Source organism: Podarcis raffonei, chromosome 14 (genome assembly GCF_027172205.1).
Source record: "Podarcis raffonei isolate rPodRaf1 chromosome 14, rPodRaf1.pri, whole genome shotgun sequence".
NCBI classification, from domain to species: domain Eukaryota; kingdom Metazoa; phylum Chordata; class Lepidosauria; order Squamata; family Lacertidae; genus Podarcis; species Podarcis raffonei.
In genome coordinates, this window is record NC_070615.1 from 53,062,436 (window position 1) to 53,089,785 (window position 27,350).

Consider the following 27,350-nt stretch of genomic DNA (forward strand, 5'->3'; position numbering starts at 1 on the left):
AATAAAACCAGTAAAAACGTCACTAGCATTTCAAGGAATGGATTGGTACAGTGGCACCTTGGTTCTCAAACTTTTTTTAAAAAATACATTTTTATATGCTTTTTTAACATATCATTTCCAACAGTCATATAACATAACTTTTCATCTTATACAATGTTTTAGACTTCCATCAACACCTCTGATGATTTTTCGTTCTTTATCACTTATTCTGCACTTCTTAGTTTCACTATTACTCTTAATTGTCATTAACTAATAATTTTCCTCATAGTCTTCCTTGCAATATTTTGAATATTCCTCCTTACAAAACTTCTTGCAGTCCTACTAGCGTAATCTGTTCAGTACAATTACTTTCCAAATAGTTCGTGTATTTACTCCAGTCTTCTAAGAATCTCTGATCCCCCAGGTTTTGAATCCCTCCAGTGAATTTATCAAGTTCTGCATAGTCCATCAATTTCATCTTCCATTCTTCTTTCGTTAAACTTAATCCGTTCCGGGAGTTCCTTCGACTCCTGAAACCGTTCGAAAACTGAGGCGTGGCTTCCTATGGGCTGCAGGAGCTTCAGCGGAAGCTGCGTCGGATGTTTGGCTTCCGAAAAATGTTTGCAAACTGGAACACTTACGGGTTTGCGGCGTTTGGGAGCCGATTTGTTTGGGAGCCAAGCCGTTTGAGTCCCAAGGTACCACTGTACAGAAAAAGCTCACATTCCGATGGTCTGTGTTAACAGCACAGTTTTTAGATCTCGAAGGAAGCAGGCAGTGCCTCCCACTGGACTTGAGGGGTGCAGGTGCCCCCCCACCCCCACCCACTTCAGATGGGCTGGGTGCTGCCTCCTGCCAGCAGCCATCTACCATCACGCGAGAGGCTGCAGACCTGGGAGACGCCGGTTCAGATTCCCCACTCGGCCAGTGCTTCCCCCCCAGGCGGTACTCAAGAGCACACAGTAGTGGCACCTCTTTGCTGTTAATAAGAGTGGCACCTGCTGTAACAACTTCCTGGCGAGTACCGGCACCTATTTTGCCAGAGAAAAGCTCGGCCATTGGGCGCAGGGGGTGACCTTGGGGGCCAGTGCCTGCCTCTCAGCCCAGCTTACCTCACAGGGTTGTTGTGACGGTGAAACAGGAAGAGCACCATGCACGCAACCTGGAGCTCCTTGGAGAAAAAGAGGGAAGTGCAGTAAATAAATGGATCAATATATAGCCACGGCCTGTCTGCCATTTTCATAGGAAAGTGGGGCTTTTGCTGGGTGCTACAGTCCCACAGCTGAACTGTACTAGCAAATTTACACTCCCAATTTTTTGTGCTAGCCTGTAATCGTGTAGAATGCAGCTGTGTGTGTGTGTGTGTGTGTGTGTGTGTGTGTTTGTAATGTACTGCTGTATCATAGAAATATGCCATAGCGGTTTACAACAATTTTATTTTATTTTTATTTTTTACAACAATTTTAAACCTGACAGCAAAATCATAAAAGGTTGACAGCAAGGGGAAGCCGAAAACGAAAGGTTCCCACAGTTGGCTTCTCCTGCAAGGTGGTCTTCCATCCTTGCATTGGATCAGCGGGAGGGTGGAGCAGAGTCCGAGATGTCACTTTATTTACTGATTGAATTTATATAGCGCCCAGAGGTCTCAGGGCGCTTCACTTGTGCGACGCAGGCCCAGAAAACCCTCAGGGGGAAATGAAGGGGGAGAGTCTTCAGGCGCTTCCTGTGTTTGCTGGACAAGCTTGCGGAAGCTGATTGAGTTGGGCCAGATGACCCTCCCAACTCCATGGTTCTCCTATGATGAAGGCGTGTGTGGGTCAGCCTGGCCACGTGGGCCTCCGTGCCACAGTGTGGATGGGGCTGGCTTGTTCCTTGGCTTGTGTGAACAGGCAGAGTTTCAGCTCATCAGTTTTTTGAACTCTGCTGAATGGCGGCTAACAGATTGAGGTTGAATCCTGACAAGACAGAAGTACTGTTTTGGGGGGACGGGGTGGGCAGGTGTGGGGGACTCCCAGGTCCTGAATGGGGCAACTGTAACCCTGAAGGACCAGGTGTGCAGCCTGGGAGTCAATTTGGACTCACAGCCATCCATGGAGGCGCAGGTCAATTCTGTGTCCAGGGCAGCTGTTTATCAGCTCCATCTGGTACGCAGGAGACCCTACCTGCCCATAGACTGCCCCGCCTGAGTGGTGCATGCTCTCGCTTGGACTACTGCAATGCGCTCTACGTGGGGCTACCTTTGAAGGTGACCCGGAAACTACAACTAATCCAGAATGCGGCAGCTAGACTGGTAACTGGGAGCAGCTGCCGAGACGTAACACCGGTCTTGAGAGACCTGCATTGGCTCCCAGTACCTTTCCGAGCACAATTCAAAGTGTTGGTGCTGACCTTGAAAGCCCCAAACGGCCTCGGCCCAGGAAACCTGAAGGAGCGTCTCCACCCCCATCGTTCTGGCCAGACACTGAGGTCCAGCGCCGAGGGCCTTCTGGTGGTTCCCTCCCTGCAAGAAGTCAAGTTACAGGGAACCAGGCAGAGGGCCTTCTCGGTAGTGGCACCCGCCCTGTGGAACGCCCTCTTGTCAGATGTCAAAGAGAAAAACAACTACCAAACTTTTAGAAGACATCTGAAGGCAGCCCTGCTTAGGGAAGCTTTTAATGTTTGATTCTATTTTGAATATTCTGTTGGGTTATTGTATTTTAGTGTTCTGTTGGAAGCCGCCCAGAGTGGCTGTGGAAACCCAGCCAGATGGGCGGGGTATAAATAAATTATTATTATTATTATTATTATTATTATTATTATTATTATTATTATTATTATTACACCCACTAAGTGTCTAACACCCCTACTCCAAGGGGCAAACAGAAAAGGAGTTGCTTATTTCCTTTGGTTTCACCTGAGTTTATTTTTCTGGTAAGGGCTCTGTTGCTCTTTGATCCGAGGGGGGGAGCAGCTCTGAGGGTTTGGAGTGTAAATATGTATAAATATGAACGTGGGGGGGGTGTGCCTCTCCTCTTCCCTCTTCTATTTAGGGGGGCGGGGGGAGGTGAGACTGGGAGCCTGTCTCCTCTCCTATTTGCTCCCCGAGTTTGAAATCGGAAGCATTGAGTTTTTTAAAAGGTGGTCGAGCTGCTTTGTAAATAAATAAAACCAAAAAAGTTGTTAAAAAACCCCAATTAACACAAATAAGTCAGACTGTGAAAAGAAAAGAAGAAAGCGGAAGCGGCTGCCTCCAGCCTCCCTGCGCTTGGCTGCTGCCTTCTATTTATTTGATTTATACCGCCCTCCGTCAAAAAATATCTCAGGGTACTTAGCAAGATTTTTTTAAAAAAACCTAGATCAAAGATGCACAAACAAATAACCCCGAAAGAAATTTATGCAGAAATTTTTATTTGATGGATATGATTTTGTATAAATTGTTGGGGTTTTTTTTTGTCTTTTTAATTCCTTTCCTGACCCTTTTGTCTTCATGTTTTCTTCTTTTGTATTTAACTCTTCTATAGTTATCTTTGCTGTACGTTTGCATTTTAAATCAATAAAGATTTGCCATGATTTATTTTTTTAACCTAGATCAAAGATGCACAGATAGCCCCGACAGAAGCAACAAAACAGTACCCCCCCCAAAATGAACGTATTTTAAAAGCTGTGGAATATTAATCGTCCCAAGGCCTATTCTAGGACCCCGCGCCATCCTTTAGGATCATTTAATTCTCGGGGTCCGGAGGGGCACAAGGGGTCATCTAGTCCGACCCCGCGCCGCGTCGGTGCCCCGGCGAAAGCCTTCCTCGCTTCCGGTCCGCTCTCACCCCGCCCTGGCCGGCAGCAGCGCCGCCTAGTGGTCCGCGCCGGGCCTCGCCCTCCCCTGGCGTTGCTAGGCGACCTCCCCCGCGGCCCGCGTGCGCGCGCAGCCCCTTCCCTCCCTCCTCCCCTCCCTCGCTCGGCCTCCGGTTTCCCCGGCGCGGCCTGCGGGGGCGCTGGCGAGCCTCGTCCGTCTCCGGCGGCGGCGGCGGCGGAAGGGAGCGCGAGGGAGGCCGGAGAGGAGGCCCAGGCCAGGAGGCGGAGAAGGCGGAGACCAGGAGGAGGACGACGAGGCCCACCACCACCACCGGGAGCGGCGGCGGAGGCGGCGCAGCGGAGCCCTCGGCCGGGGCGGCGGCGGCGGCAGCGCGGATGATGGCGGCGGTGGCGGCGGCGGAGTCCCGGGGCCGCCGGCCTTGCGCGGCGGCTTCCCGTCCGGGGCCGCGGCCGTGGCTCGCCTCCTTGTCCCGGTGAGGGAGGCAGACGGAGGGAGACGGGCCCGCGGCCTCCTGCGGGGTCGGGCGGCCTCCTTCACACGTGCCTGTCGCGTGTCGGGCCGGGCGGAGGGAGGGAGGAGGGTCCCCCCTCAGGAAGTGCCCCGTCGGACCCCTTTCCGCGGCCCACCCCCGGGCGCCCCTCTCGGCGGGCCGGGTCCCCGCGAAGGGGTGGCTCCCTCCGGAGGGACCCCCCGGGGTCATCAAGCCCACCCCCTGCAAGGCAGGAATCTCTTGCACCCAGCCTGAGACCCAGAGGCTCCTGCCTTCCCGAGGGAGCTGTCCTGCCACCCTTGGGGGGCACACTGGCCGGGGTCTGGCTTTTCCCAGGGCAGCTGGGAATGGGGGGGGGGACGGGGCGGCCCCTCAGCCCCCAGAGCCGGAGGAGTGGAGTGGCTGGGCTTCTTGGGCCCCCAAAGGTCTTTCTGTCATACAATGGAATATAGAATGACTCTCCTGTGCTAGAGAGAGAGCTCTTACCTGCAAAGGATTGCCCATTTCCCTCTTAAGAGCTCTCCACGATACTTTGCACAAATAATATTTTCGGGAGGTTTCTTAAAAGCCCCCGCTGCATCGTTTTGCATCCCGGTGTGCTGTCAAAAAAAGCTACACGGTGTTGATTTCCCCCCTTTGGGCCTTTCCAAGATCAGGACCAGAAAGGGAACTTCGTTATCTTCTCTTATCTTTGCAGTGCATGAATTGACAGGAAGTTCTTAGGGGTTCGGGGGGCCATTGCCCGTCTGAGGATGGGGAAAGGCGCGTGTGCTGCGTTCAGGTCCTTTGCGTGGCTCATTCGGGGCCCTTGGCTCTCTTAATTTGGGGGAGAAGATGCTCAGCTTCTTCCCTCCTAGCTCGACAAAGTCTTGCCTTCTTTTCCTCGGAGGAGTGGGCTGCAGGGCCTTGGGAAGGGTGAGCCTGCGAGCGTTGCGCTGCCTTCTAACCATCCTTCTCCAACCTTGCAGCCGGCCGTGTGTCTTCCCCCTGGGGCAGGGGCTGCTGGGCCGCTGAGGCGTGGGCCGCCGTTCTGCTGCTGCTGCTGCTGCTGCTACGCCCGCGGATGCCGTCAAGATGAGTGTGCAGGGCCAAGGTTTCCCTCTGGACCTTGGGGGGAGCTTCACCGAGGATGCTCCGAGGCCCCCGGTGCCAGGAGAGGAAGGGGAACTCGTTTCCACGGACCTGCGGCTTAGCGGCCACGGGTTCTACTCCGGGAAGTGCGATGCCATCAAAACCGAGACTTCCACGGCCACTCCGAGGCGCCCTGACCTGGACCTGGGCTATGAGCCAGAGGGGAGCGCTTCTCCCACCCCTCCCTACCTGAGATGGGCAGAGTCTCTGCACTCTCTGCTGGACGACCAAGATGGGATAAACCTCTTCCGGACCTTCCTGAAGCAGGAGGACTGCGCGGACTTGCTTGACTTCTGGTTTGCCTGCAGCGGCTTCCGGAAGCTGGAGCCGTGTGACTCCAACGAGGAGAAGAGGCTCAAGCTGGCCAAGGCCATTTACAAAAAGTACATTCTGGACAATAACGGGATTGTGTCGCGGCAGATCAAGCCGGCCACGAAGAGCTTTATAAAAGATTGCGTGATGAAGCAGCTGATCGACCCGGCCATGTTCGACCAGGCCCAGACGGAGATCCAGTCCATGATTGAGGAGAACACGTACCCCCTCTTCCTTAAGTCGGATATTTATTTGGAGTATACAAGGACGGGTGGGGAGAGTCCGAAGGTGTACAGTGACCAGAGCTCAGGGTCGGGGACAGGGAAGTGTCTCCCTGGCTATTTGCCTACCCTTAACGAGGACGAGGAATGGAAGTGCGACAAAGAGGTGGAGGAGGAGATGGCCGGCCGGGAGTCTGCTCCCTCCAGCCGGCTCACCCAGAAGCTCCTCCTGGAGACGGCCACGCAGCGAGCCACGTCGTCCAGGAGATACAGCGAGGGGAGAGAGTACAGGTGAGAGCTGCAGGTTGTCTCCGTGTGAGCGACGCTCGCTTGCCCCACCACGTGCCACCACCTCGTGGGGCAGAAGTCTGCTTCCGCCGGGTAGCAGGGCAGGATGTGGAGGCGCCCCCTGGCGGCTGGGGAAGAGCTCAAAGGGGTTACAGGCCCAGCACTTCCTCCTTACAGTGGCAGAGATTTGAGCGAAGCTCATCCCCTGCCGTCTGCAATGCTTGGCTGCAGCCCCTGCCTGAAGCTCCTGGCAGTTTTGCTGTCCTGCCTAACTGCTCTCGCAACAATTTTGGTGAAGTTATCGATAGATGCATTGCTGGGAATTTCTCCAGAATTGGCCTCTGAGTCTCACACCGTCTATTCCACCCCACCCCAACAACTTTGTTATAACCTAGAATAAGCTCTAAACTTATTAGAAGAACATAGCACATAAACTAGTAAGATTTTTTTTAAAGATCCACTCAAGCCAGATATCCCACGATCTACTTCCAGGCTCAAATTGCATTTTATTTTATTTGTCTCTCTTTGCCCCCCACCCAACCCCAGCATCAACAGCTTCTAGAAACAGCAGGGGAACTCCAAGAAGTGCTTTTGCAGGTCCCCCCTCCCTCTTGCTATGCTCTGGAGATAAGCTCTTCCACCCCCTTCGCCTATTGCATTTACTGTCTTAGCAGTCTGGAGGGCAACAGCTGGATCTCATCGTCCCCCAAGCAAATTCCGCCCCTTGTTGCAGATGCTGGGAGCCTTCCGTTTTGAGTACTGTTTTCATCTGGGTTTTGAGACAGGAATGTTGCATGCGAAACCGCAAGAGAAGGAGGCGCTCCTCTGATCTCTTGCTAGTTTACTCAGGAGGCTGGGAAACGATCCCAGCTACTGGGCCTTCCTTGTGGAGTTTGAACCTTCAAGTCCGGGGTAGGCAACCTAAGGTCCGGGGGCTGGATGCGGCCCAATCACCTTCTCAATCCGGCCGACGGACGGTCTGGGAATCAGCGTGTTTTTGCATGAGTAGAATGTGTCCTTTTATTTAAAATGCATCTCTGGGTTATTTGTGGGGCATAGGAATTCGTTCATTCCCCCCCCCCCCCAAATATAGTCTGGCCCACCACATAGTCTGAGGGACGGTGGAGCAGCCCCCTGCTGGAAAAGTTTGGTGACCCCTGGTCCAAGTGCTTCTGGGAGAACATTTTCCTGGGGGCAAAGTTTTGGAACTCCTAAAAGACCCTTTGAGAGAGAGAGAGAGAGAGAGAGAGAGAGAGAGAGAGGTTTATGACTTGTTCCTCTGTATCGCTATGGCATTCCTCCTCCTGAACTCCAGATGACCATCCCTGGCCTTGGAGGTCTTCCGGATACAAAAGGTCCCGGAACTTTCCCCTCCTAGATAAGAGATGGGGAACTTTGTAGGCCAGCAAGTAGCCAGCCCTAGCTTAAGCAAGGCCACCATTTGACACTACACAGGTCAGACCCTGAGACTTACGCTGTGGCTCTCGTGGGCAGGTGAGTTGCTGGAAGTCTGCACAGTTGTATTTAAAGGGTGGTGCTAACATCCAGGCGAGCTGCCGCAGTTCAGGCTGTGTTAGAAAGCAAATCACCAAATGGCACCTTGAACCTCAGTTACGGTCGCCACAACGGAATGCTTAGGCGCCATTCCCTGCCCCCCCCCGGCCATCGGGGATGATGATTTATACTGCTTTATATTTTAAAGAAAATATCTTAACATCAAATTAAACAATCCAGAATAAAACAAATTCAAGCTTCAATGAAAACATTTCAGATCCTTCTCTATGTGACACTTTCCTTTCCCCATATTTATTTACCTACTTAATTTATATGGCTGCCCATAGCAGAAGGGGCGTAGTGCTTTGAGTCTCAGACCAGGGCCTGGCAGATCAGGGTTCAAATCCCACTCCGTCATGAAGCTCATTGTGTGACCTTGAAGTCAGTCACAGCCTTTTAGGGTCATTGTAGGGATCAAACTGAAAAGGGGCGTGTGAACCATGGACCCCTTGGAGAAAAAGATGAGATATAAAGGCAATAAATAAACTCTTCTGCTTCTCTGCTTAAGAAAGCTGGAGAGGCCAGCCAGATGGTGTTGCCAGCTTGGCACCCAGAGATCTCCATGTGGGCACGATTGGAACCGCACCAGTTGCAAAACGTGCTTGGCACCTGGGGAATTTCGAACACTGGTTGTCGGGGATGGGGGTTGGGAAGATGGTAGCTTTGAAGTAACTTTGGCTGAGTTTGGTAACCATTCATTGTTTCTCTAGACGGCAAGGCCTACAGAGGTTTCTTCTTGTTCTGCAATGACAGAGTGTGTGTCTTCCTTGTTTATGACTTGCAAGGGTGTGCAGGGGGGGGATTATATGGGTCCACCTGTGATGCTGAAACAGCGTCGTGACACAAAGCACAGCCTGGAGCCATTTGGAAGGACAGATTCTCTGCCTCCCTTGCTGGTCCCTATGGCAGAGTCACACCGGAGTGAAATGTGTGGGGTAGTAGTCTGCTAAGTTTTACTCAGAGTAATCCCTTTGAAATGAATGAACACCCTCCATACAGGTCCATTAATTTCAACCGGTCTGCACTTGAGTAAAACTTAATTGACCATCACCCATGATGACCTCTGGCAACGTGATTCCCGGATTCCCTGTTTTAAGGTCGGCAGTGTGCTTGGAGATGGGAAGCAGTCCCAGGAACAGGGTCCTCTGGATGAATTGTGACCGGGGGGGGCGGGGGGGGCTGTCAGTACCGCCTTCATGAAAAAGATTCCAGGTGGCTGTTCCTTAAAAGCCCCTTTTGCACCCAGCCCTTGAATTGCACGTGAGGCGGTGAAGCCCTTGTCTGCCATGACAGAGCAATGCTGGTCTCTGAAATGACTGACGGTCTGAAGGGTGTTCCCGGGGGGAGGGAGGCAAGGGGGCCGAGAGAAGCTTTGGGACCTGGTGGGGCACCTGCTGATGCTGAGATGGGACGGTCAGGTGGGGATGCTTTGCCTAAACATCCTGTTTTTGTTCATGGCTGCAGGTGGTGGTGTGTTTTCTTTGCAAAGTACACCTGTGGTCCTTGTTTCTTAGGGCTGCTTTCAGACTCCTAAGAAAACCCTATTTCAGGGTCTGTGTGAAGAGAAACCTTCTCCTTCTGCTCCTCCTCCCCAGTTTCCAGAGCTAGCAAGAGAGGGCAATAAGAACCACCCAGAGTGGCTGGGGAAACCCAGCCAGGTGGGCAGGGTATAAATAATAAAATTATTATTATTAAGCAGAGCCCACAGCCACCTGATTTTCTTACTTTAGTGGTTTAAAAGTTGCTGCTGCCCTGCGTTAGGGATCAATGGGATCGTCGTCTTTGGGCCCCGATACTGGCAGTGGAAGTGACAAGCTTCAAGGCCGTTTTAACCCCAGTTCCCCCAAAATCACAGTCTCATTGGGTGTTTGTTTCGTGTTTGAAGTTGATGCACCTGAATCAGTTTGGAATTCAACTTCAGATTGCACCTTGGTGTGTTTCCAAGAGAGAAGAACTCTTTCAGCTTCAGGAAAGTGTTTGTCATGGCACATAATGTGAAAAAGCACATTCTCCTCCTCGCACAATTCCATGTGGGAGTTCCCGACCCAGGAAGGGTCTCGGCAGTTTTGCCTGCGCACTTGGGCGGCTGTTTTTCTCTCCCTTGGAGTCACCCAAATGAGCCCTCCTAGCTATACATTTGCACAATCCATCGAAGGCAGGTAGACTTTTGACTGGATCAAAACACAATTTGCCACATGTCCTCTGTGTTACAGGATCCATTTAAAAATCTTGACTGCCTCTTGGAACAAGAAGTCCCATTTCTGCATGGATATCTTGCCGATTTTGCTGTTTTATTTTTAACCATTTCCACCATGATGTCCTGCCTGCCTTTCCACAGTCGTGGAACGCAAGGCAGCACCTGAGTTCTTTCCAGGAGGCTCCCCCCCCCCCCCAGACCTGCCCGCCTTCAGCAGGGTAGCTGTGCCAGGTGCCTCCAGACCATAAAGCTCAAGTTGGAAATGCCCTTTGTGGGTGCAATAGGCACCTGCGGCACTTCCTACAAATAAAGGGAGCTCCAAGCACGCAGGCTTTTGCTAGCTGGGGGAATTTATTTCTGCAGAGGGGCCTGCCTCCATCCCCTTTTCGACAGCTAATTGGATTGGTGAGTGTGATCCGAACACACGTCCCGCCTTGCAGGCATCACGGCATCACCTGTTGCTGCTGCTCCTCAATTGTGCACCAAATGTTTGGGGTAAAAATAGACCGCAGAATGGAAGGGTGAGGAATGGATGCGACTCTGTAAAAACGCTTTTCGGGGGACATTTTGCCCCTCTTGCACCGCATCCGAAGTAGCACAGGTGTTTTTAAAAAAACAACCCCAGAAGCTTTGCAGATGGGATTTGGCTGAAATGGAAAAAGTGGCTCCGAATCTGGCGGCCTGGGAGGGGGCGGGGGAGGCTCTTGTTGTTTAAATTGTTGAGATTCCTTCTGAGCTCTGCAAAGAGAGACGTTTCAGCCACCAGAGCTGAAAGCCCCCAACTTGCTCACGCTCAAGGCCGGCCTGTGCCACTAGGTGAAGCTAGGCTGGTATGCTGCTGGATGCAGACTGGGCCCCTGAGCCCACCTCGTTCGTGGCCTGCCCTGTGGACGGGCATCCTCAGACGTCTCCTCTGTGCTTTTAATACGGAAACCCTCAGCTTGGGGACATGGGTCTGTTTCCGTTGGGTCGGGGCCTGTCTCCTTCCTTTGGTCTTCTGCCCAGGAGGGAACATGGCCACGGCCCCTTGGGTCTGTCCACTTCTCAGACTCTTGCCCAGATCCTGCGTCACACAGCCAGAACTGCCTGCCAGAGGAGGCCTCTGCCCCTTTGCTCAGCCTCAGCCTCCTCTGCATGCCTTGTTTCCTTCCAGCCCCCTGCCACCTCCGGCCAGTCCTCCTGCTCCTCCCAGGCCCTGACTCTCCTCCTCCCCTTCCCCTCGCCTGAAGCTCCTCTTCCTGGCATCTCAGCAGCCTAGCTTGCTCCATCTTTCCCTTCCATCACCAGTGCTGAGCATTTCGACCAGTCCCTTAGGTCAGGCCTCCTGCTAGCATGTTCTGGTGGAGTGTGTCCCCCCCCCCCCAATCCTGCTGCCCCTCTTGCTTTGGCCACTGCGGGCTGCTCTTGGCCCAGCTGGGTGTCCTGAGCCACGTGAAGGTGGCAAGGGCTGGCGTGGCCCTTTGCTTTTGCCCATGCTGGGACCTGGGTCCTGCTCCTTGGAGGTGAAGCTGGCCCCGGAGGCTGCCTGCACCCCGCGGGAACAATGGCTGGCGTTCCCGAAACAGGAGGCTTGCTTCCCTAGCCGAAGCCGCTCTTGTAAACAGGGCAGGAAGGGATCTGGAACAGTTTGCCCCCGTCTGTGTGCGGACGGTGGCGTTTCTTTCATTCCTTCCTTCTGCTCATAGTAATGCATTCCAGATGAAAAGCTCCCTGGAATTTCTGTTAATAAAGGGAAACGTTCATGGCTGCCTGCCCTGAGCTGGGCCTGCTGGATGCGGAGAGAGCCTGGGCCTTTCTGGGAAGGGCCACCTGGAGAAGCTCAGGGGCCGCTTCTTGCACAGCCAGCAAGGCAGGGACGCTGGTGCCTTTGGGGAGCGCTCCGCTGCCTTGGGTCGGAGGAAGCCTCGTGCTGCCACCTCCGAGGGCCCTAAACATGGATCAGCCTGATCTCCAGATCCACACCCCAGGGGGGGCAGTATGCGGGTGGGTGAAGGACGCAGGTGCTTCTTCCAGAATCCCTTTCTGTTTGCCCCACACCTGGTCATGTTATTGTTGTTGTTGTTGTGTATTAGATTTATATTCAGCCCTTTCTTACAAGATCTCAGGGCGTGAGTCACAGGGTAAAAATGCAAGGTAAAAGCACAAGTAAATAGTTAAAGCAAAAAAAGGAAAACACAATAACCCCCCAAGCATATTTAAAAGTCTGTAGAATATTAATCAGCCTTATGTGGTGTTTTAAACTGTGCTGTCCCTGATCATGGCTGGCTGGGTCTCCCTTTGGGCATTCCACGTCCACAGGGAAGCATTTTTTAACTCCAGCCTCAAGTGAAAAACCCCAGGTCTCCTTCCCACTTTCATTTATAGCAGGGATGCAGGTGGCGCTGTGGTCCAAACCACTGAGCCTCTTGGGCTTGCCGATCAGAAGGTCGGTGGTTCAAATCTCCCCTTCGGGGTGAGCTCTCATTGCTCTGTCCCAGCTCCTGCCAACCTAGCAGTTCGAAAGCACACCAGCGCAAGTAGATAAATAGGTACCTCTGTGGCGAGAAGGTAAACAGTGTTTCCGTGCGCTCTGGCTTACATCACAGTGTCCTGTTGTGCCAGAAGCGTTTAGTCCTGCTGGCCACATGACCCGGAAAGCTGTCTGTGGACAAATGCCGGCTCCCTTGGCTTGAAAGCGAGATGAGTGCCGCAACCCCATAGTCGCCTTTGACTGGACTTAACCGTCCAGGGCTCCCTTACCTTTACCCATTTATAGGACCTGCAAGAGCCCAGCCCTGGGGGTGGGTGATACGGGGTCCTTGCTCTCTTTGGGAGACTTCTGCCCAGGAAGCCTTTGGGCAGATGGAAGACCCTCTCCAGAGGTGCATGTGAAGCAGCCTTGGGTCCTCTCTGGTTGGCTGCCATCTTCTCTGGTTGACCACGGCTTTCCAAGGGTATTCCCCAGTGCTTTCCCCCACAGTTGTCAGGGAATGAATCGGGGCCTTCTGCCAGCAAGCCTGAGCTCGGCCCCTTCCATGCCTTGGCTGCCTTCTTGGGAGCCCAGTTTTGTCTTCCTTGGTCCTTGACCCAGTGCAACGTGGTTGTGCCTTGTGGGGCTGGTGTTCTCCCTCTGCTGGCCGCTCAGTGCCATCTAGTTTGGGAAATGGTGGAGGTCTGTGCTGGGGGCTTTTGTACGTGTGACCAGATGCCTTTGGCACTTCCTAGTTGTGGGGCTGCTTCTCTGCAGGAGCTTCCAAGTCGCTTCTGCCCCCTTTGCAGTCCCCATTGGTGGGACCCAGAAGGTGCCAAAGGCAAATTGTACCATCCCCCCCCCCCCAATACGGACTATATTGGGACCTTTACAAACAGTTACCAAGCATGAAGTGTTGCTTTCCAGGACAAAATACATGTACATGTATTATTGTCTTGTATACAGTTGTAAGGCAAAAAACCCGACTTGGAAAATCTTCTACATTAAAGATTAAGCTGCCATCCTCAGGGTACACGTCAGTCTAAAGCCTTAAGATGATTTCTCCATAGCGGCTGCTGTGACTGAGATGGAAGGGAGATGGCTGTTCTGTTGTTCATCAAGGATATAAATTGAGACCGTGCAGAGTCAAGCCCACTTTTCTTTGTTATTCCTCTTAACACCCTCCGGTGGTGAGTTAAGCGTCCTCTAAGTGCCATAGTCCACTCACGTTGGCTCCATGTTTCTGTGGCGGCTCAGATATATAAGCCAATTGCCAAATGGCACCTTAAACCTTGGTTATTATGGTTGCCACAACCAAATGTCAGAGGCTCCATTTCTCCCCAGTGGGGATTATTCTTCATCGCCATCGTTCATGTCTCCAGCGCTTTATATTTTAAAGAAAAAATATCTCAAAGTGGTTTGCAACACATTAAAACCTCAGATAAAACCATCGAGAATAAATTTAATTCAGGCTTCCAGGAAAATATTTCCAATCCTTCTCTAAGGGACATATTGCTTTTCTGCTATTTATTTACCGACTTAATATATAGAGCAGCCCCATAGCAGAAGTACTTCAGGAAGGCAGTGGGGTGTAGTGGTGAGAGTGTCAGACAAAGACCTGGGAGATCAGAGTTCGAATCCACACTCTGTCATGAAGCTCACTGGGTCAGTCACAGCCTCTTAGCTGACCTCACAGGGTCGTTGTAGGGATCAAATGAGGAGGGGCATGAACCATGGACTCCTTGGAGAAAAAGGTGGGAGACAAATGGAACAGATAAACTCTTCTGCTGACCTGCTTAAGGAAGCTGGAGGGGCCAGCCAGGTGGGCATGTCTGTCACTAACCTGGCGCCCAGAGATCTCCGTGTGGTCGCAGCTGGCAACCGCGCCAGTTGTGAAATGCACTTGGTGCCTGGGGAATTTTGAAGGCTGGGTGGGCGGGGTCCTCGAGGGACTGGAGTCTGGAGGGTGACTGGGACCCCCTTCTCTCTTTCTGCTCCTTTGCAGGCATGGGCCTTGGAGAGAGCCAGTCAACCCTTACTACGTCAACACGGGCTACGCCTTGGCACCCGCCACCAGCGCCAACGACAGCGAGCAGCACAGCATGTCCAGTGACGCCGACACCATGTCGCTGACAGACAGCAGCGTGTGAGTACCTGCCCCGAGAGAGACACCTGGGACTGGGCTGCCAGGACAAGGGGGCGGAGCAGGGAGCAGAGGGGGCGTGGCCTGCACAGGAGTCCTCTCCAGGCACGGCTGGACTCCAAATCCCAGCAGCCCCAGCAGCCAGCTTGGCCCCATGGGAGCCAGGGAGGAGGAAGGGGGAGTCGAAGGCCAGCAACATCTGGAGGGCGCAGGGAGCCAGGGGGAGCCTGCTTATTGCTGCCTTGATTCGATTCGGTTTACTGTACTGTATTTCTACACTGCCTTCCATTCCAGCGAATCCCAAAGTGGCTTACAAACAATAAACAGCAACAGCAGAACAGAGCACCGCAAGAACTGCCTGGAATATAATATGATTACATATAATACATGTAATAATTAACAAATAGTCAGTAAAACCTTTTCAGTTAACAAACCAGCAACTAAAAAATAAGCTAAGCATCACAGTTACAGCATAAGTCATGTTATATGATTAACAAGTCATCAGTAAAGCAGTTATAATCTGTAAAACAATATTAGCAAAATGGCAGCTTGCCTCGCCCTTCCCATTGCTGCAGGCAGGTAGGCCTGGCTCCCAGCAAGTGGCTGACGGGAGTCTTGTCCTCGTAGCCTGCCTCCCATTGCCTGCTCCGGCTTCTTCTGCAGACCCCCTGGGCTTTCCCAGCTGTGGGGCTAATAGCTCCACACACACACACCCGCCCCCTGGCTTCTGGGAGAAGCTTCACGTTGCACTGTGGGCGAGGGCTCTCCATGCCAGGCCTCCTTCGTAGTGGTGGCCGGGTGTGACTTTCCCTGGCCCCGGAGGACTTGTGCGTTTGGAAAGCGTGCACCTGCTTGTGGTCAGAGCCATTTGCGTTGTGCTGAGGGCAGAGACACGGTCGCCACCCTTGCAGCATCGCAAAGGTCTCTTGCAGGCCTCGACCTTCTCTTCCTGCAGAAATTCGTTTTTGAAACTCCGGATTTATTTAACCTGAGTAAATCCACGCAAGCTGTAACGAGAGCCAGCAGCAGCCCAGGGAAGGGTCTAATGAAGAACAAATGTTGGGTTTACAAGGGTTTTTTCTGTGCCGAAGGTCAGGAAACTGCCGTTGGAGCTGCAGTGGGGGATGAAGCCCCTTCCCCATTGCAGAGACGCTGGTCGAAGGCAGGTTGTGGTGCTCCCTTAAGAATGATCCCCACAGGCAGCCTATTTCTAAAAATAACACCTAATAAATCCTGAATATTTGCAGCAATTACAGCTCCACGCCTGAGGCACCCTGCTCCTGGCATGCCTGCCACAGAGGACACATTTGCCAGCCTCTTCTTAAAAATAAGGGGGGCAGAATATTTAGCCATCTACAGGTTGTCCTGGGCAGGTGGGCACCTGCGATGGAAGTGAGGGGGGGGGAGAAGTCTGAGCCGTTGACCGCAGAGGCCGCTGTGGGCATGCAGTGGTGGCAGCCAGCCTGCGTCAGAGGAGGAAGCTGGCAGGACTTGACCAGGGGGTGGGGGCAAGATCCCTTCTTGTGAGATGCCTTGCAATGTGGCCCTCACACCCTTCTCTGTGGACCTCGCTATCCTGCTTCAAGGTGTGGGCCTGGCATCCAGGGAGGCAGCAGCACCCGGTGTCAGGTGTAAGCAGGGCTTTTTTCCTAGAAAAATAAGTGCCAGTACTCGCCATGAAGTCGTTACAGTATGTGCCACACTTTTTGACAACAACAAAAAGAGTTGATGGTGCTGCGTGGCCTTGAGTACCCCCTGGAAAATTCAAGTGGTCTCGGGAACTCTTTCCAGGAGGTCTTGCTCCCATTAATAATAATAATAATAATAATAATAATAAATTTTATTTATACCCCGCCCTCCCCGGCCAGAGCCGAGCTCAGGGAGGCTAACACCAGTAAAATTAAAATAAAAACATAATAGGAAAAAACCCCAATTTAAAATACAGGTTAAAATGCAATTTAAAATGCAGCCTCATTTTAAAAGTAGCCCATAGATCAAATCCATAAGGGGAGGGAAACATGAGGGTCAGACTGAGTCCAAACCAAAGGCCAGGCGGAACAGCTCTATCTTGCAGGCCCTGCGGAAAGGTCAAGTCCCGCAGGGCCCTAGTCTCTTGTGACAGAGCGTTCCACCAAGTCGGGGCCAGTACTGAAAAGGCCCTGGCCCTAGTTGAGACCAATCTAACCACCTTGCTACTCAGGACCTCCAAAGTGTTGTCATTTGTGGTCCTTAAGATCCTCCGCGGGGCATACCAGGAGAGGCGGTCCCGTAGGTATGTGGGTCCTAGGCCGCATAGGGCTTTAAAGGTCAAAAAGGTGCCATTTAAAGGGTGCCATTGAAGAAGTTCCCTTCGCTCTCTAAGGCTCCTTCCCCAGTGGACCAAGCCTTTGTCTTCTTGCCTCTCGTGGCTCCACTGTTGTAATTTCTCTGCACATTCTGGGAGACCAGCGGGGAGGGCAGCTGCTCACAGCAGGAGGGGAGTCTCCCTGTCTTCTTCCACAGCCTGCCTGCACTCCGCCTCCGAGTCTGCACTGCTCTCTTCCCGCTCACTAAGCCCTGTTGCCTCTTCTGCTTCCGACACCTGCCAGCAGTCTGCTCCCTCTTCTCCCTCTGACCACCCCTGGTCGCCCAGCCTCCTTGCCCTGGGGGTTCCCTGGCTGCTGCCTCCCCCTCTACTCTGCCTCCAGCCAGTCCATGACACCTGGCCGTCTGCACTGTCCCCGCTGCACCCCTTTCCGCCTGGAGCTTGCCTTGCCCTGCGCAAACTGTCACTGTTTCCTCTTGCCAGAGACGGGATCCCGCCGTACCGACTCCGGAAGCAGCATCGCCGAGAGATGCAGGAAAGTGCCAAAGCAAATGGACGAGTGCCACTACCTCACATTCCCGTGAGTCACGCCAAGCCTCCTTCTGTCTTCCAGAGGGAGAGCATCCGCTCTGCTTATGGGATGAGGCCCAGCAGGACCAGCCCCTGAGAAAGGCCTTTCTCCCTCTGCAGCTGCCAGTCAGAGTCGGGAGGGCTGGTGGACAATCGAGGGTGGGCTCTGGCCGGGGCCTTGTGCGCTGCGTGGCTGGGGTGTGGGGTGTGGCCGGCCCCTTTGCCAACCAGGGCTGCGTGTCGTTCCCACAGCGTACTTACCGAATGCCAAAGGATATCCACGTTGAACCACAGAAATTTGCTGCCGAGCTGATCAACCGCCTGGAGGAAGTCCTCAGGGACCGGGAGGCGGAGGCCAAGCTGGAGGAGCGCCTGAAGCGTGTCCGAGCGGTCAGTAGGGGCGGCGGGGGCAGCTGGGGCTTGCGTGGAGATCCCTGCCCCAGCCTCACCTGGATTTTCCCCAAGCAGTATCAGGTGGTGTCTGTGCACCTCTGTTCTGCTCTCCTCATTACTCTGCGCGTTCTCAGAGACGGGGGGGGGGGGAGCGGGGCTTGTCACAGACGGAGAGGGAGACTCCCTGGAGTCTTCTGCAGTCCCTTGACCCCCCCCCATCTCTGCTTCAGCCTCTGAGTCTGAACTGCTCCCTGTCACCTGCTCCCTAAACCCTGTTGCCCCTTCAGCATCCAGCACCTCCCAGTCTTCTCCCTCTGACATCTCCCTTGTGTCCCTGGCTCTGAGCCATCCTCCTCTGGGGGTTCCCTTGGGGGTTCCCCGGCTGGCACCTCCCACCTCTCCTCTTTGTCCAGCTAGCCCCTGACATCTCCCCCCCCCCCGTCCAGCCCCCTCACTTACTCTTCCCGGCCGGTGTTCCCTAAGATCTGTCTTCCCCCACCCTCCCTTGACCCGCCTTGTGTTTCCCAGCAGGAGGAGGAAGGCGAGGAAGCCGACATCTCCTTGGGGGCCCCCCTGGTGGGCCACAAGCTCCCCCTGCCACAGGCCTTGCCCCACTTCGCCCCCCGCTTTGCCGAGATGCAGCTCCGGGACGCCCACGAGGAGAACCCCGAGAGCATCCTGGACGAGCACGTGCAGCGGGTCATGAAGACGCCGGGCTGCCAGTCGCCGGGCCCCGGGCGCCACTCGCCCAAGCCCCGCTCCCCCGAGGGCGGCCTGGCCGGCAAGCTGCACGGCTTCCTGGGGACGGTGCCCCTCGGGCACGGCAAGCACGGGGCCAAGGCGGCCCTCAAGGCGGACGCGGCCGGCCTCCACCACCACAAGCACGTCTACCACCACCACCTGGTCCACCACCACGGGGCGCTCAAGCCCAAGGAGCCGCCCGAGGCGGAGGCCGGCCAGGGCGCGCCAGGACCCTTCGCCTGGAACGTGGACGCGCACAGCTACGCTGCCAAGTCGCGGGCCTATGGGGAGAGCCTGGGCCCCCCGGAGCCCTCGGCTTATGGGTGAGTGGCGGCGGAGGGGGCCCATTGGGACGGGCGTTGGCCCCTGTGAGCCACAGGTGGGCAGGGGCAGCCAGGCAGAAATGCTCAGGGGGGGAGGATGACTCCATGGAGCTTCCTTCCCGGCGAGGAGGATTTTTGGTGCAAGCCAGTGGCAGGATGGAGGGCTGGGGCTGGAAGAGGTCCAGTGTCCGTTGGGCAGTGAGGGAGGGCGTTCCAGCACACAGAGAGAGCTCCTTCTGCTGACAAGCGCAGGGTTGGGGTCCCAATCCCCTGGGTTTCTGCTGCCTGCAGTGCAGCAGATCACACCCCCCCCATCCCACTCTTGGGAGCATCTCATGATTGAGGCGGTTGCTTTTTTCCTTCTTCCTCGCAGCGGGAAAGCCGGCCTGCTCTCCAAGAGGAGCGTCAAGAAAGCCGATTTGGGGAAGAGCGACGGCAGTGGCTATGACGCTCCAGGCTCCTCGGAGGACGTGGAGAAGAACCAGAAGATCATGCAGTGGATCATCGAAGGCGAGAAGGAGATCAGCAGGCACAAGAAGACAGGCCACGGGTGAGAGGGGCAGGGGGAGCGGGCGGCCACGGGTGCGAAAGCTCCACTGCCAGAAAGCAAGGCTGCCTGGCTGCAGGGGGGAGCCCAAGGGGACTTGCCTCCTTAGAGGGGGAAAATTCTCCCCCTCTCTGCGCAGCACCTCCTGCCGCTTCGCGGAAGAGGCGCTGGGCAGAGAGGGGGAGAATTTTTTTTTCTTGTTTTCCCCCCTCTAAAACAAGGTGCGTCCTATTGTCCAGTGCGTCCTATAGAGCGAAAAATACAGTATATATTATGTTTTGCTACCCCCTCTTCCCCCCTCCAGGCCTTCAGAAGAAGATCCCCCCCCCAACTTTCCAGTTCCTCGGGGAAGGGGCAGGAGGCAGAGAGCCCCTTATCTGTTGCTCTGCACTGATCTGTCGGGGGGGCGGTTCTTGTGGGGGGCACATAGGAGAGGGAGAGAACTGGCCAGATCTTTGACAGGTTTTTTTTCCAATTCCACAAGGAGGGGGACATTGGGCTCTCTCATTCCAATGGCAGTCTGCGTGATGCTAAAATTCAAGGGGGGGCCCCGCCTCTTTCACTCCCTTCTACAGCACTAGTTGTACTATCCCAAAACCTTTTCTGCTTTGTCTCTCTCCCCTCCCCAGCTCTTCCGGGGCCAAGAAGCAGCTGCCCCATGAGTTGCCCCGGCCAGTCTCTGTGGAGCGCCCCATGGCCGTCCACCCGTGGGTCAGCGCCCAGCTGCGCAACGTCGTCCAGCCTTCGCACCCCTTCATCCAGGACCCCACCATGCCCCCCAACCCAGCCCCCAACCCGCTGACGCAGCTGGAGGAAGCCCGGCGGCGCCTGGAGGAGGAGGAGAAGAGGACGGGGAAGCCGCCGGCCAAGCAGCGGTACGGCCGGGGGGGGCACTTTTGGGGGAGGGGGTGTGGCCTTGTCCTGGCCACTGGGTTGACCAGGAGTGGGTGGGTGGTTGTCTCCCCCAGACCCCCTGGCCCTGCACCTGGTGCACTGCCTTTCAGAGTGAGGAGGGGGCTGCTGGGTTTGGCTCCCCGGCAGGCAGGCAGAAGGGCCTTGAACAGCTGGAGATGGGGGCCAAAAGACACTCCCCACCCTCAAGGGCCTGTAGCAAAACCGGGGGGAGGTTGGTGTGCCTTGCAGGGGGTCTGCTGCCCTCCAGGGGCTGGTCTGGCCCCTCCACTCCTGGGAGAAACTGCAGTCCAGAGCTTGCTGCTGGCTGGTGGGTGTTCTGCACAGCCCTCCCCTTTGCACTTTTACCTGCTAAGCAGAGCAGCACTTGCGGGGGGGGGGTCTCCTCTGGGACTTTGGGGTCATGGCTGGTGGGGGTATCTCAGCTGCAACGGGCAGAGCAGCTCCCCTTTCTTCTTGCCTCTTGGCGCTCATTTCTTCTTCGACTGGAGGAACAGACAGAGATGCTGGGGGGGCGCCCTCTGCTCTGTGCTGCAGTTGGGAGGCTGCGGTGTGAGACTTGCCAGCTCTGTGAGGAAACACCCCCCCCCACAAAGACACAGGCGACTGCGAAGGAGCGGAGGGGGCTTGTTTGCTCCAGAGGGGTGGGGTGTGTGTGTGCATTTTGGGCCCAGGTGACTAGCTCTCAGCCCCCTTTGTCATGTGGGGGAGACGCCTCCGCTGCTGGTGGCCTTTGGGGTGTGGTGCCCCCTTCATAAGGAGAGCCCCGCTGGATCTGGCCCGTGGCCCCTCTAATCCGGCATCCTGTTCTCTGAGGAGGCCCCCAAAGGCAACCTGGATGCGGAGCCTGATCCCAGGAAGACTCTCAGCTGCTATCAACCAGAAGCACCGCTGCCTCAGAGCCTAGCCAGGGGGGCTGTTGGCCATTGAGAGCCCTCTCCTCCTCCTCCTCCGCAAAGTTGTCGCATCCCTTTTTAAACCCATCCATCCTCCTGCCCAAACGGCCACCAGGTCGGCTCCTGTTGTGCTTCTGGACCCCGAGCAGAGCTGTGCTTTGGGCCCTGGCCTGGGTCTCTTGCCAGCGCCTCTCCCGGCCCCCTCCCTCCTTCCCCACGTGGCAGAGCTTCCCTCCTGTTCTCTGAGCTCCCTGGGCAGGCCCCCGGGAGAGGGGCAGAGAGAGGAGGCCCCAGGCCCCCGGCCTTTGGGGCCTGCACCCCACGGGACTCCCCGGCCAGCGGCAGGAAGGCTTGTCTAATGTCTGAGATTGTTCCCCAGGTATGCCCAAGAGGTGATCCAGCGAGGTCGCTCCTCTGTCAGGCCGGCTTGCATGCCGCTGCTGAGTGTGGTGCCCGCCGTCTCCGACCTGGATCTCTCCGAGTCTGAGTAGGTGCCCCAGCTCTTCCTGTCTCCTCCCTCCCACCACCCGTCCCGTAGCGGCTCTAGAACCCTCCCCACCCCCCACCCTGCCAGGGGGCTTCGCTCTGCCGCCTTGCCAGGACCGGCCTCAGCCACGGGGCGGCTGGACCAGGGAACCCTAATAATGGTGGTAGTAGTAGTAGTAGTAGTAATAATAATAATAAAATTTATTTATACCCCGCCCTCCCCGGCCAGAGCCCAGGGTGGCTAACACAATAAAATCACAGTAAAAACATAATACGGGAAAAAGAGAGGTGGGGGAACCAGTTTAAAATACAGGTAAAAATGCAATTTAAAATGCAGCCTCATTTTAAAAGTAGCTGATAAATCAAGACCATAAGGGGAGGGAAACATCCGGGTCAGACCGAGTCCAAACCAAAGGCCAGGCGGAACAGCTCTGTCTTGCAGGCCCTGCGGAAAGATGTCAAGTCCCACAGGGCCCTGGTCTCTTGGGACAGAGTGTTCCACCAAAGGAATACAGGTTAAAATGCAATTTAAAATGCAGCTTCATTTTAAAAGTAGCCTATAGATCAAAACCATAAGGGGAGGGAAACTTAAGGGTCAGGCTGAGTCCAAACCAAAGGCAGAACAGCTCTATCTTGCAGGCCCTGCGGAAAGATGTCAAGTCCCGCAGGGCCCTAGTCTCTTGTGACAGAGCGCTCCACCAAGTTGGGGCCAGTACTGAAAAGGCCCTGGCTCTGGTTGAAACCAATCTAACCACCTTGCGACTTGGGACCTCCAAAGTGTTGTCATTTGTGGACCTTAAGGTCCTCCGCGGGGCATACCAGGCGAGGCGGTCCTGTAGGGCACAGCAGGGAGGCTGCAGGGACCCCCTGGAGCCTCCTTGCCCCCAATGTGCCCGTTCACGCGCTGCTGGGAAGCCTCTGATCTGGCAGGCAGCCACCACTAGGCAGGTGGAGAGCCTCCCTCCCTCCTTCCCTGCTCAGGGAGTCCTTGTTTTTCTGGCTCCTCTGGTTGCCTGGCCTCAGCCTCCCGCCTGCCCCTGGTGCCCAGTGCAGCTCAGGGGTTAGCGGCAGGTGGTCTCGGTCAGCTTTAAAATGGGATTAGACAAGTTGGAGGAGGAGGAGGAGGAGGTTCCGTGGCTTCTAGGGCTGATGCCCCCTGGTGCCAGTGGAAGGCTGCCTGCTTCTCGTTGGGGGGCAGCAGCAGGAGAGGACTGCTGGCCTCCAGCTGCTTTTGGCCACGGGGAGAGGGGAGAGGTGCTGGGCCAGGGGGGCCTTGGTGGCAGCAGAGCTCCTCCGACGTTCTTCTCAACTGTTGTTGCCGTGGGGCCTGTTCTGTGGCTTGCCTTTTGGGGTTGGAGAGCTGAAAAGAATGCCAATATTTTTTGCATCTGGCAACCAACATGCCCCTTTGGTTTCAGATGGTACATGGATAGAACATGAGTCCAAAAAACCCAGGACACACATTTTCACAGATCCTCCAGAAGGAATGTCTGGAAGTGCGGACTCGATTCTGACTAAGTTAAGCCTCCTGGTGTATACAGTCATACCTTGGATCCCAAACGCCCTGGAACTCAGATGTTTTGGCTCCCAAATGCCGCAAACCTAGAATTGAGTGTTCCGGTTTGCGAACTTTCTTTTGGAACCCAAACGTCCGATGGGGCTTCAGGAGCTTCCTGCAGCCAATCAGAAGCCACGATTTGGTTTTCGAACGTTTTGGATGTTGAACGGACTTCCAGAACGGATTCTGTTTGACTTCCAAGGTACGACTCTATTATGATCTAGGCCTAGGAGGCTTCTTTTGGTCAGAAGTTGCCATATTTCAAAAAGTAAAAACTAGGATGCCCCAAAAGTTGTTGAGCTTTCAAAAACGCCAAAAAAAGTGTTGGGTTATGTCTGGGAAAATCCGGAAGTATGGCAGCCCTAAATACATTACTTCTGGTAAGTGAGTCATCATAGCCACTAGAGGGCCATTAATATTTGTGTTCTGGGCTTTTTAATCTCATCTACCCCTAAGGGACGCGGGTGGCGCTGTGGGTTAAACCACAGAGCCTAGGACTTGCCGATCAGAAGGTCGGTGGTTCGAATCCCCACGACGGGGTGAGCTCCCGTTGCTTGGTCCCTGCTCCTGCCAACCTAGCAGTTCGAAACCACGTCAAAGTGCAAGCAGATAAAGAGGTACCGCTCTGGCGGGAAGGTAAACGACGTTTCCGTGTGCTGCTCTGGTTCACCAGAAGTGGCTTAATCATGCTGGCCACATGACCCAGAAGCTGTACACTGGCTCCCTCGGCCAGTAAAGCGAGATGAGTGCCGCAACCTCAGAGTCGTCTGCGACTGGACCTAATCGTCAGGTGTCCCTTTACCTTTACCCCTGCACTATCTGAAACCAAAGGGGCCCTTGTTTGCCAGATGTGAATTTTATTCCAGCTCTCCTGCCGCACTAGAAGGTTTTGTGTCTGGTCTGAGCACCCGGCCAGCGTGCAGAGAGCCAGGGTGGGCTGGCGAAGGGAAGGGACAGGCTGGTGAGTGGAGGGGTGCAGCCAATGGCCCCTCATTGCTTGCGCCGGAGCAGTGGGCTGGGACGGCTTCTTGCTTTGAGCCCCTCCTGCCCCCTTTCCTACAGAAGGGAGCTGAATTGTGCAGGAGCTGAGCTGTGTGCTGGTCCAGGGCTCTTGGCGAGGCTCCTTGGCGAGGGCTTTTCCCTTAGCAGGGACATCTTGGGGCCGAGTCGTTCCCAGAGAAAGAGGTGGCATCCCTTTGTCTGAACAAATCCTTCGGTCTTTGAGGCAATCAACACCCCCCCTCTTTTGGAAAGGTCTTTTGCTCAGCTCCCTGCCTAGTAAGCGTTGGGGGTATCTGTCCCCCTCTTCCCCAGGTAGCAATGCTGGGATGGCTGCAGCACCCACCCACCCCGGCCTGGGCACCCCCCTCTCTGAGCTGTGGCTTTTTCCTCTCTCTGTGTTCCTGCCCTTTGGCTATGGGAAGTTCCAGTCACCTGCCGCCCTTCTCCTTTGGGCTTCTGGGACTGGAGAGGAAGCTGTTCTCCCCCAGAGCTTCCTGGGTCCCGGCAGGGGGTGCCTGTGCCGTTTGCAAGGGAGCTGGTTCCCTCCCTCCTCCAAGGAAGTTCAGCAGGTGGTATATCGGCTTCCCGCCGTGTAAAGGGTTTGTGCTGTGTTTGCCTTGCAGGGCGAAGGTGCAGAAGAGGCCGGGGGCCAGCTCCGCTCAGCCCTGCGAGAACATTGTGGTAGCCTACTACTTCTGCGGAGAACCCATCCCCTACCGCACGCTGGTCAAAGGCCGTGTCGTCACCCTGGGCCACTTCAAGGAGCTGCTCACCAAGAAAGGGAACTACAGGTGAGCAGGGAGGGATGCCTCGGGTCCCTGGGCAAGAAGCCTTGCCTCTGGTGCTTCCCCTCTTTGGCTCGTGGCCTCCAGCCTCTGCCCCTGGGGATGACAAGTCCCACAAATGTGTGGGCCCCAACTCTGTCGGTTGGCCTGGGAGACGGATCGCTGTGCAAATCTCACCTCCGCAGAACCAAGCCAAGAGGTATTTGGAGAAGGAAACTCAAGTCAAAACCCGATTTTGTTTGCATCAGAGCTGAGGAAGCCTATGCCAAGGGAAACCCCAAACACACTAAATGGCACGTCATGTTCAGAGTTGCACACTTTCTTCTGAACCGACAATTTCCTTTTTTTTTTTTTGCAGAACCTCTCCTTTAGTTTATTGGCAGAGAGCAGAATGGGCCCATTTTAGAGGTGGAGGTGGCAGGAGTTGGGGGCACCTGAGCTGTGAGGGGAGCCCTCTGTCAGCGCAGCCATGCACCACATGACCCTTCTGGTATTCTGATGAGGACTAGAAACTTGCTTTAAAGCAGGGGGAGCTTTGGGGACCCTCCTGGTGTCGCCAGATTTCAGCTCACAGCAGCATGGCTAGCGGTCAGGAATGATGGGAGCCGCAGTCCTGGAGCGACACAGATTTCTCCACCCTGGTTTAAAAAGACACTCTCTGTCCCCCATCTTGCAGGTATTACTTCAAGAAAGTAAGCGACGAGTTCGACTGCGGCGTGGTGTTCGAAGAGGTGCGGGAGGATGAGGCCGTCCTGCCCATTTTTGAGGAGAAGATCATTGGGAAGGTGGAGAAGATTGACTAGCCCAGAGGAGGCCGAGCGAGACGGAAGCAGCCAGAGATGGGCGGAAGCGCCGGCCAGGGAGGGGGGCAGGGGGGGCACCGGCAGCACTGGCATCCTTCCACACCCGCTGCCCAGAATGGCTCTGCCTTCCCCCTGTCTGCCTGTGGGGCGGCCACCAGCCCCCTCAACATAACGCTTTGCGCATTAGGGGGCCGTTCACCGAAGCCGCCCGTTTTGATATCATCAGGAACGGGGCGGTCCAGCCCCCCCCCCAAAAGTGAACATGCTTCCTCTGGGACGGGGAGGGCGACAGCAGCCCCACAGGTGGGGAAGCTCCAAAGGGTGCTTGTTCACCCGTGGAACGAGCTGCCACTTGATACTTTGCACCTTGCTGCTCTGCGGCTGGCCCCTCCATCTCAGCCCGCGGCCTTTCCACGCCTTGCTGCCCACCTTGCCAGGTCAGAGGGGTTGGGGAGGGGGGAGTCTTGCGGAGAGAGCAGATTTCATCGTCTAGAGAAGGGGCAGCCTGGCATTTGCTGGGAGGTGGGACGGGACCTCTGGGCTGCCCCTTTGAGCCTCCTCCTTGCACCCCATAGATCTGGGTGTATTCAGTGCCCCTCACCCTGGATGGTGGCTGCCCCTGCTCTGCCTCCCTGCCGGGGGCAGCCTTTGCCTCCCCACTCCTCCCCAGTTGCCTGATTCCCCCCCCTGCTGCTCTCCAGGTACCCCTGGGCTGTGGGGGCGCCTGCCCTCGCCAGAGCCCTGCACCTTCTTGCGTACGTCACCGAGTGCCTTCAAACGCCTGTTCTGTTGCCACCCACTGCCCCGGACGGCCTCCTCCCCGGGTCCCGCTTGCCCTCTGTGCCGGCGGGGACCCCGAAGGCCTCGGACCCGTTGCGGGTTTTTCATTTCCCTTTTTTCCTGAAGGGTTCCCTTGTAAATATGTACATTTTCTAAAGACGGCATCAGCCACCAGTGGTTGGGCCAGCGGCTGGCATCTCCCGAACGTTTTTTTCACATGTTGACTTGTACAATTTATCTTTTAAAAGGTACTTGGATAATAATGGAATAAAAGCCCATGTTCAGATGGCAGCTCTGCGTGTTTGTGAGTTGTGTGGGTTGCCATCCTCTGCTTGCGTTGGGGGAGGAGGAGGCGAGGCCTGCTCCGACATGGGCTATTTGGGGCACTGATCAGCTCACCCTTCACTGAGACCCCTCAGGAACTGAGCTCACTCAGATGTGGCAACAGGCAGCCCTGGAAGACTCTGGACATGCTCTGGGACCCTTTTTCCATGTGGGGAACAGCAGCAGAAGCAACGTTGCTCTTGCAATCTGCGCAGATGCAGCAACAGACCCTTGGGGGGGGTTCTTTGCACAAGGATGTTGTATCAACCCCCCCCCCCATCACTCACTCTCAGACCACTGTGTGCCCCATCTGCAGGGCTGTGTGGGCTGATAGCAAGGTCCTGCCTTGGCTTGCTTTGGGGACCAGG

At 55.3% G+C, this 27,350-nt stretch overlaps 1 protein-coding gene across 4 annotated transcripts; it reads left to right on the plus strand.

Moving 5' to 3' along the window:
- Positions 1-4,140: 4,140 nt before the first annotated feature.
- Positions 4,141-26,949, plus strand: AXIN1 (axin 1). 4 transcript variants are annotated; one of them, XM_053364437.1, is made up of 11 exons: positions 4,141-4,244; positions 5,231-6,217; positions 14,420-14,560; positions 17,346-17,442; positions 17,685-17,822; positions 18,354-18,889; positions 19,263-19,439; positions 20,066-20,311; positions 21,624-21,731; positions 24,914-25,081; positions 25,752-26,949. In XM_053364437.1, exons 2-11 carry the CDS (start codon positions 5,337-5,339, stop codon positions 25,876-25,878), a joined length of 2,619 nt encoding a protein of 872 aa, XP_053220412.1. In that variant the 5' UTR covers positions 4,141-4,244; positions 5,231-5,336; the 3' UTR covers positions 25,879-26,949. The 4 variants fall into 4 exon arrangements, with proteins under 4 accessions (XP_053220412.1, XP_053220413.1, XP_053220414.1 ...); XM_053364438.1 differs by having other exon boundaries at positions 18,357-18,889; XM_053364439.1 differs by lacking the exon at positions 21,624-21,731.
- The last annotated feature ends 401 nt before the right edge of the window (positions 26,950-27,350 follow it).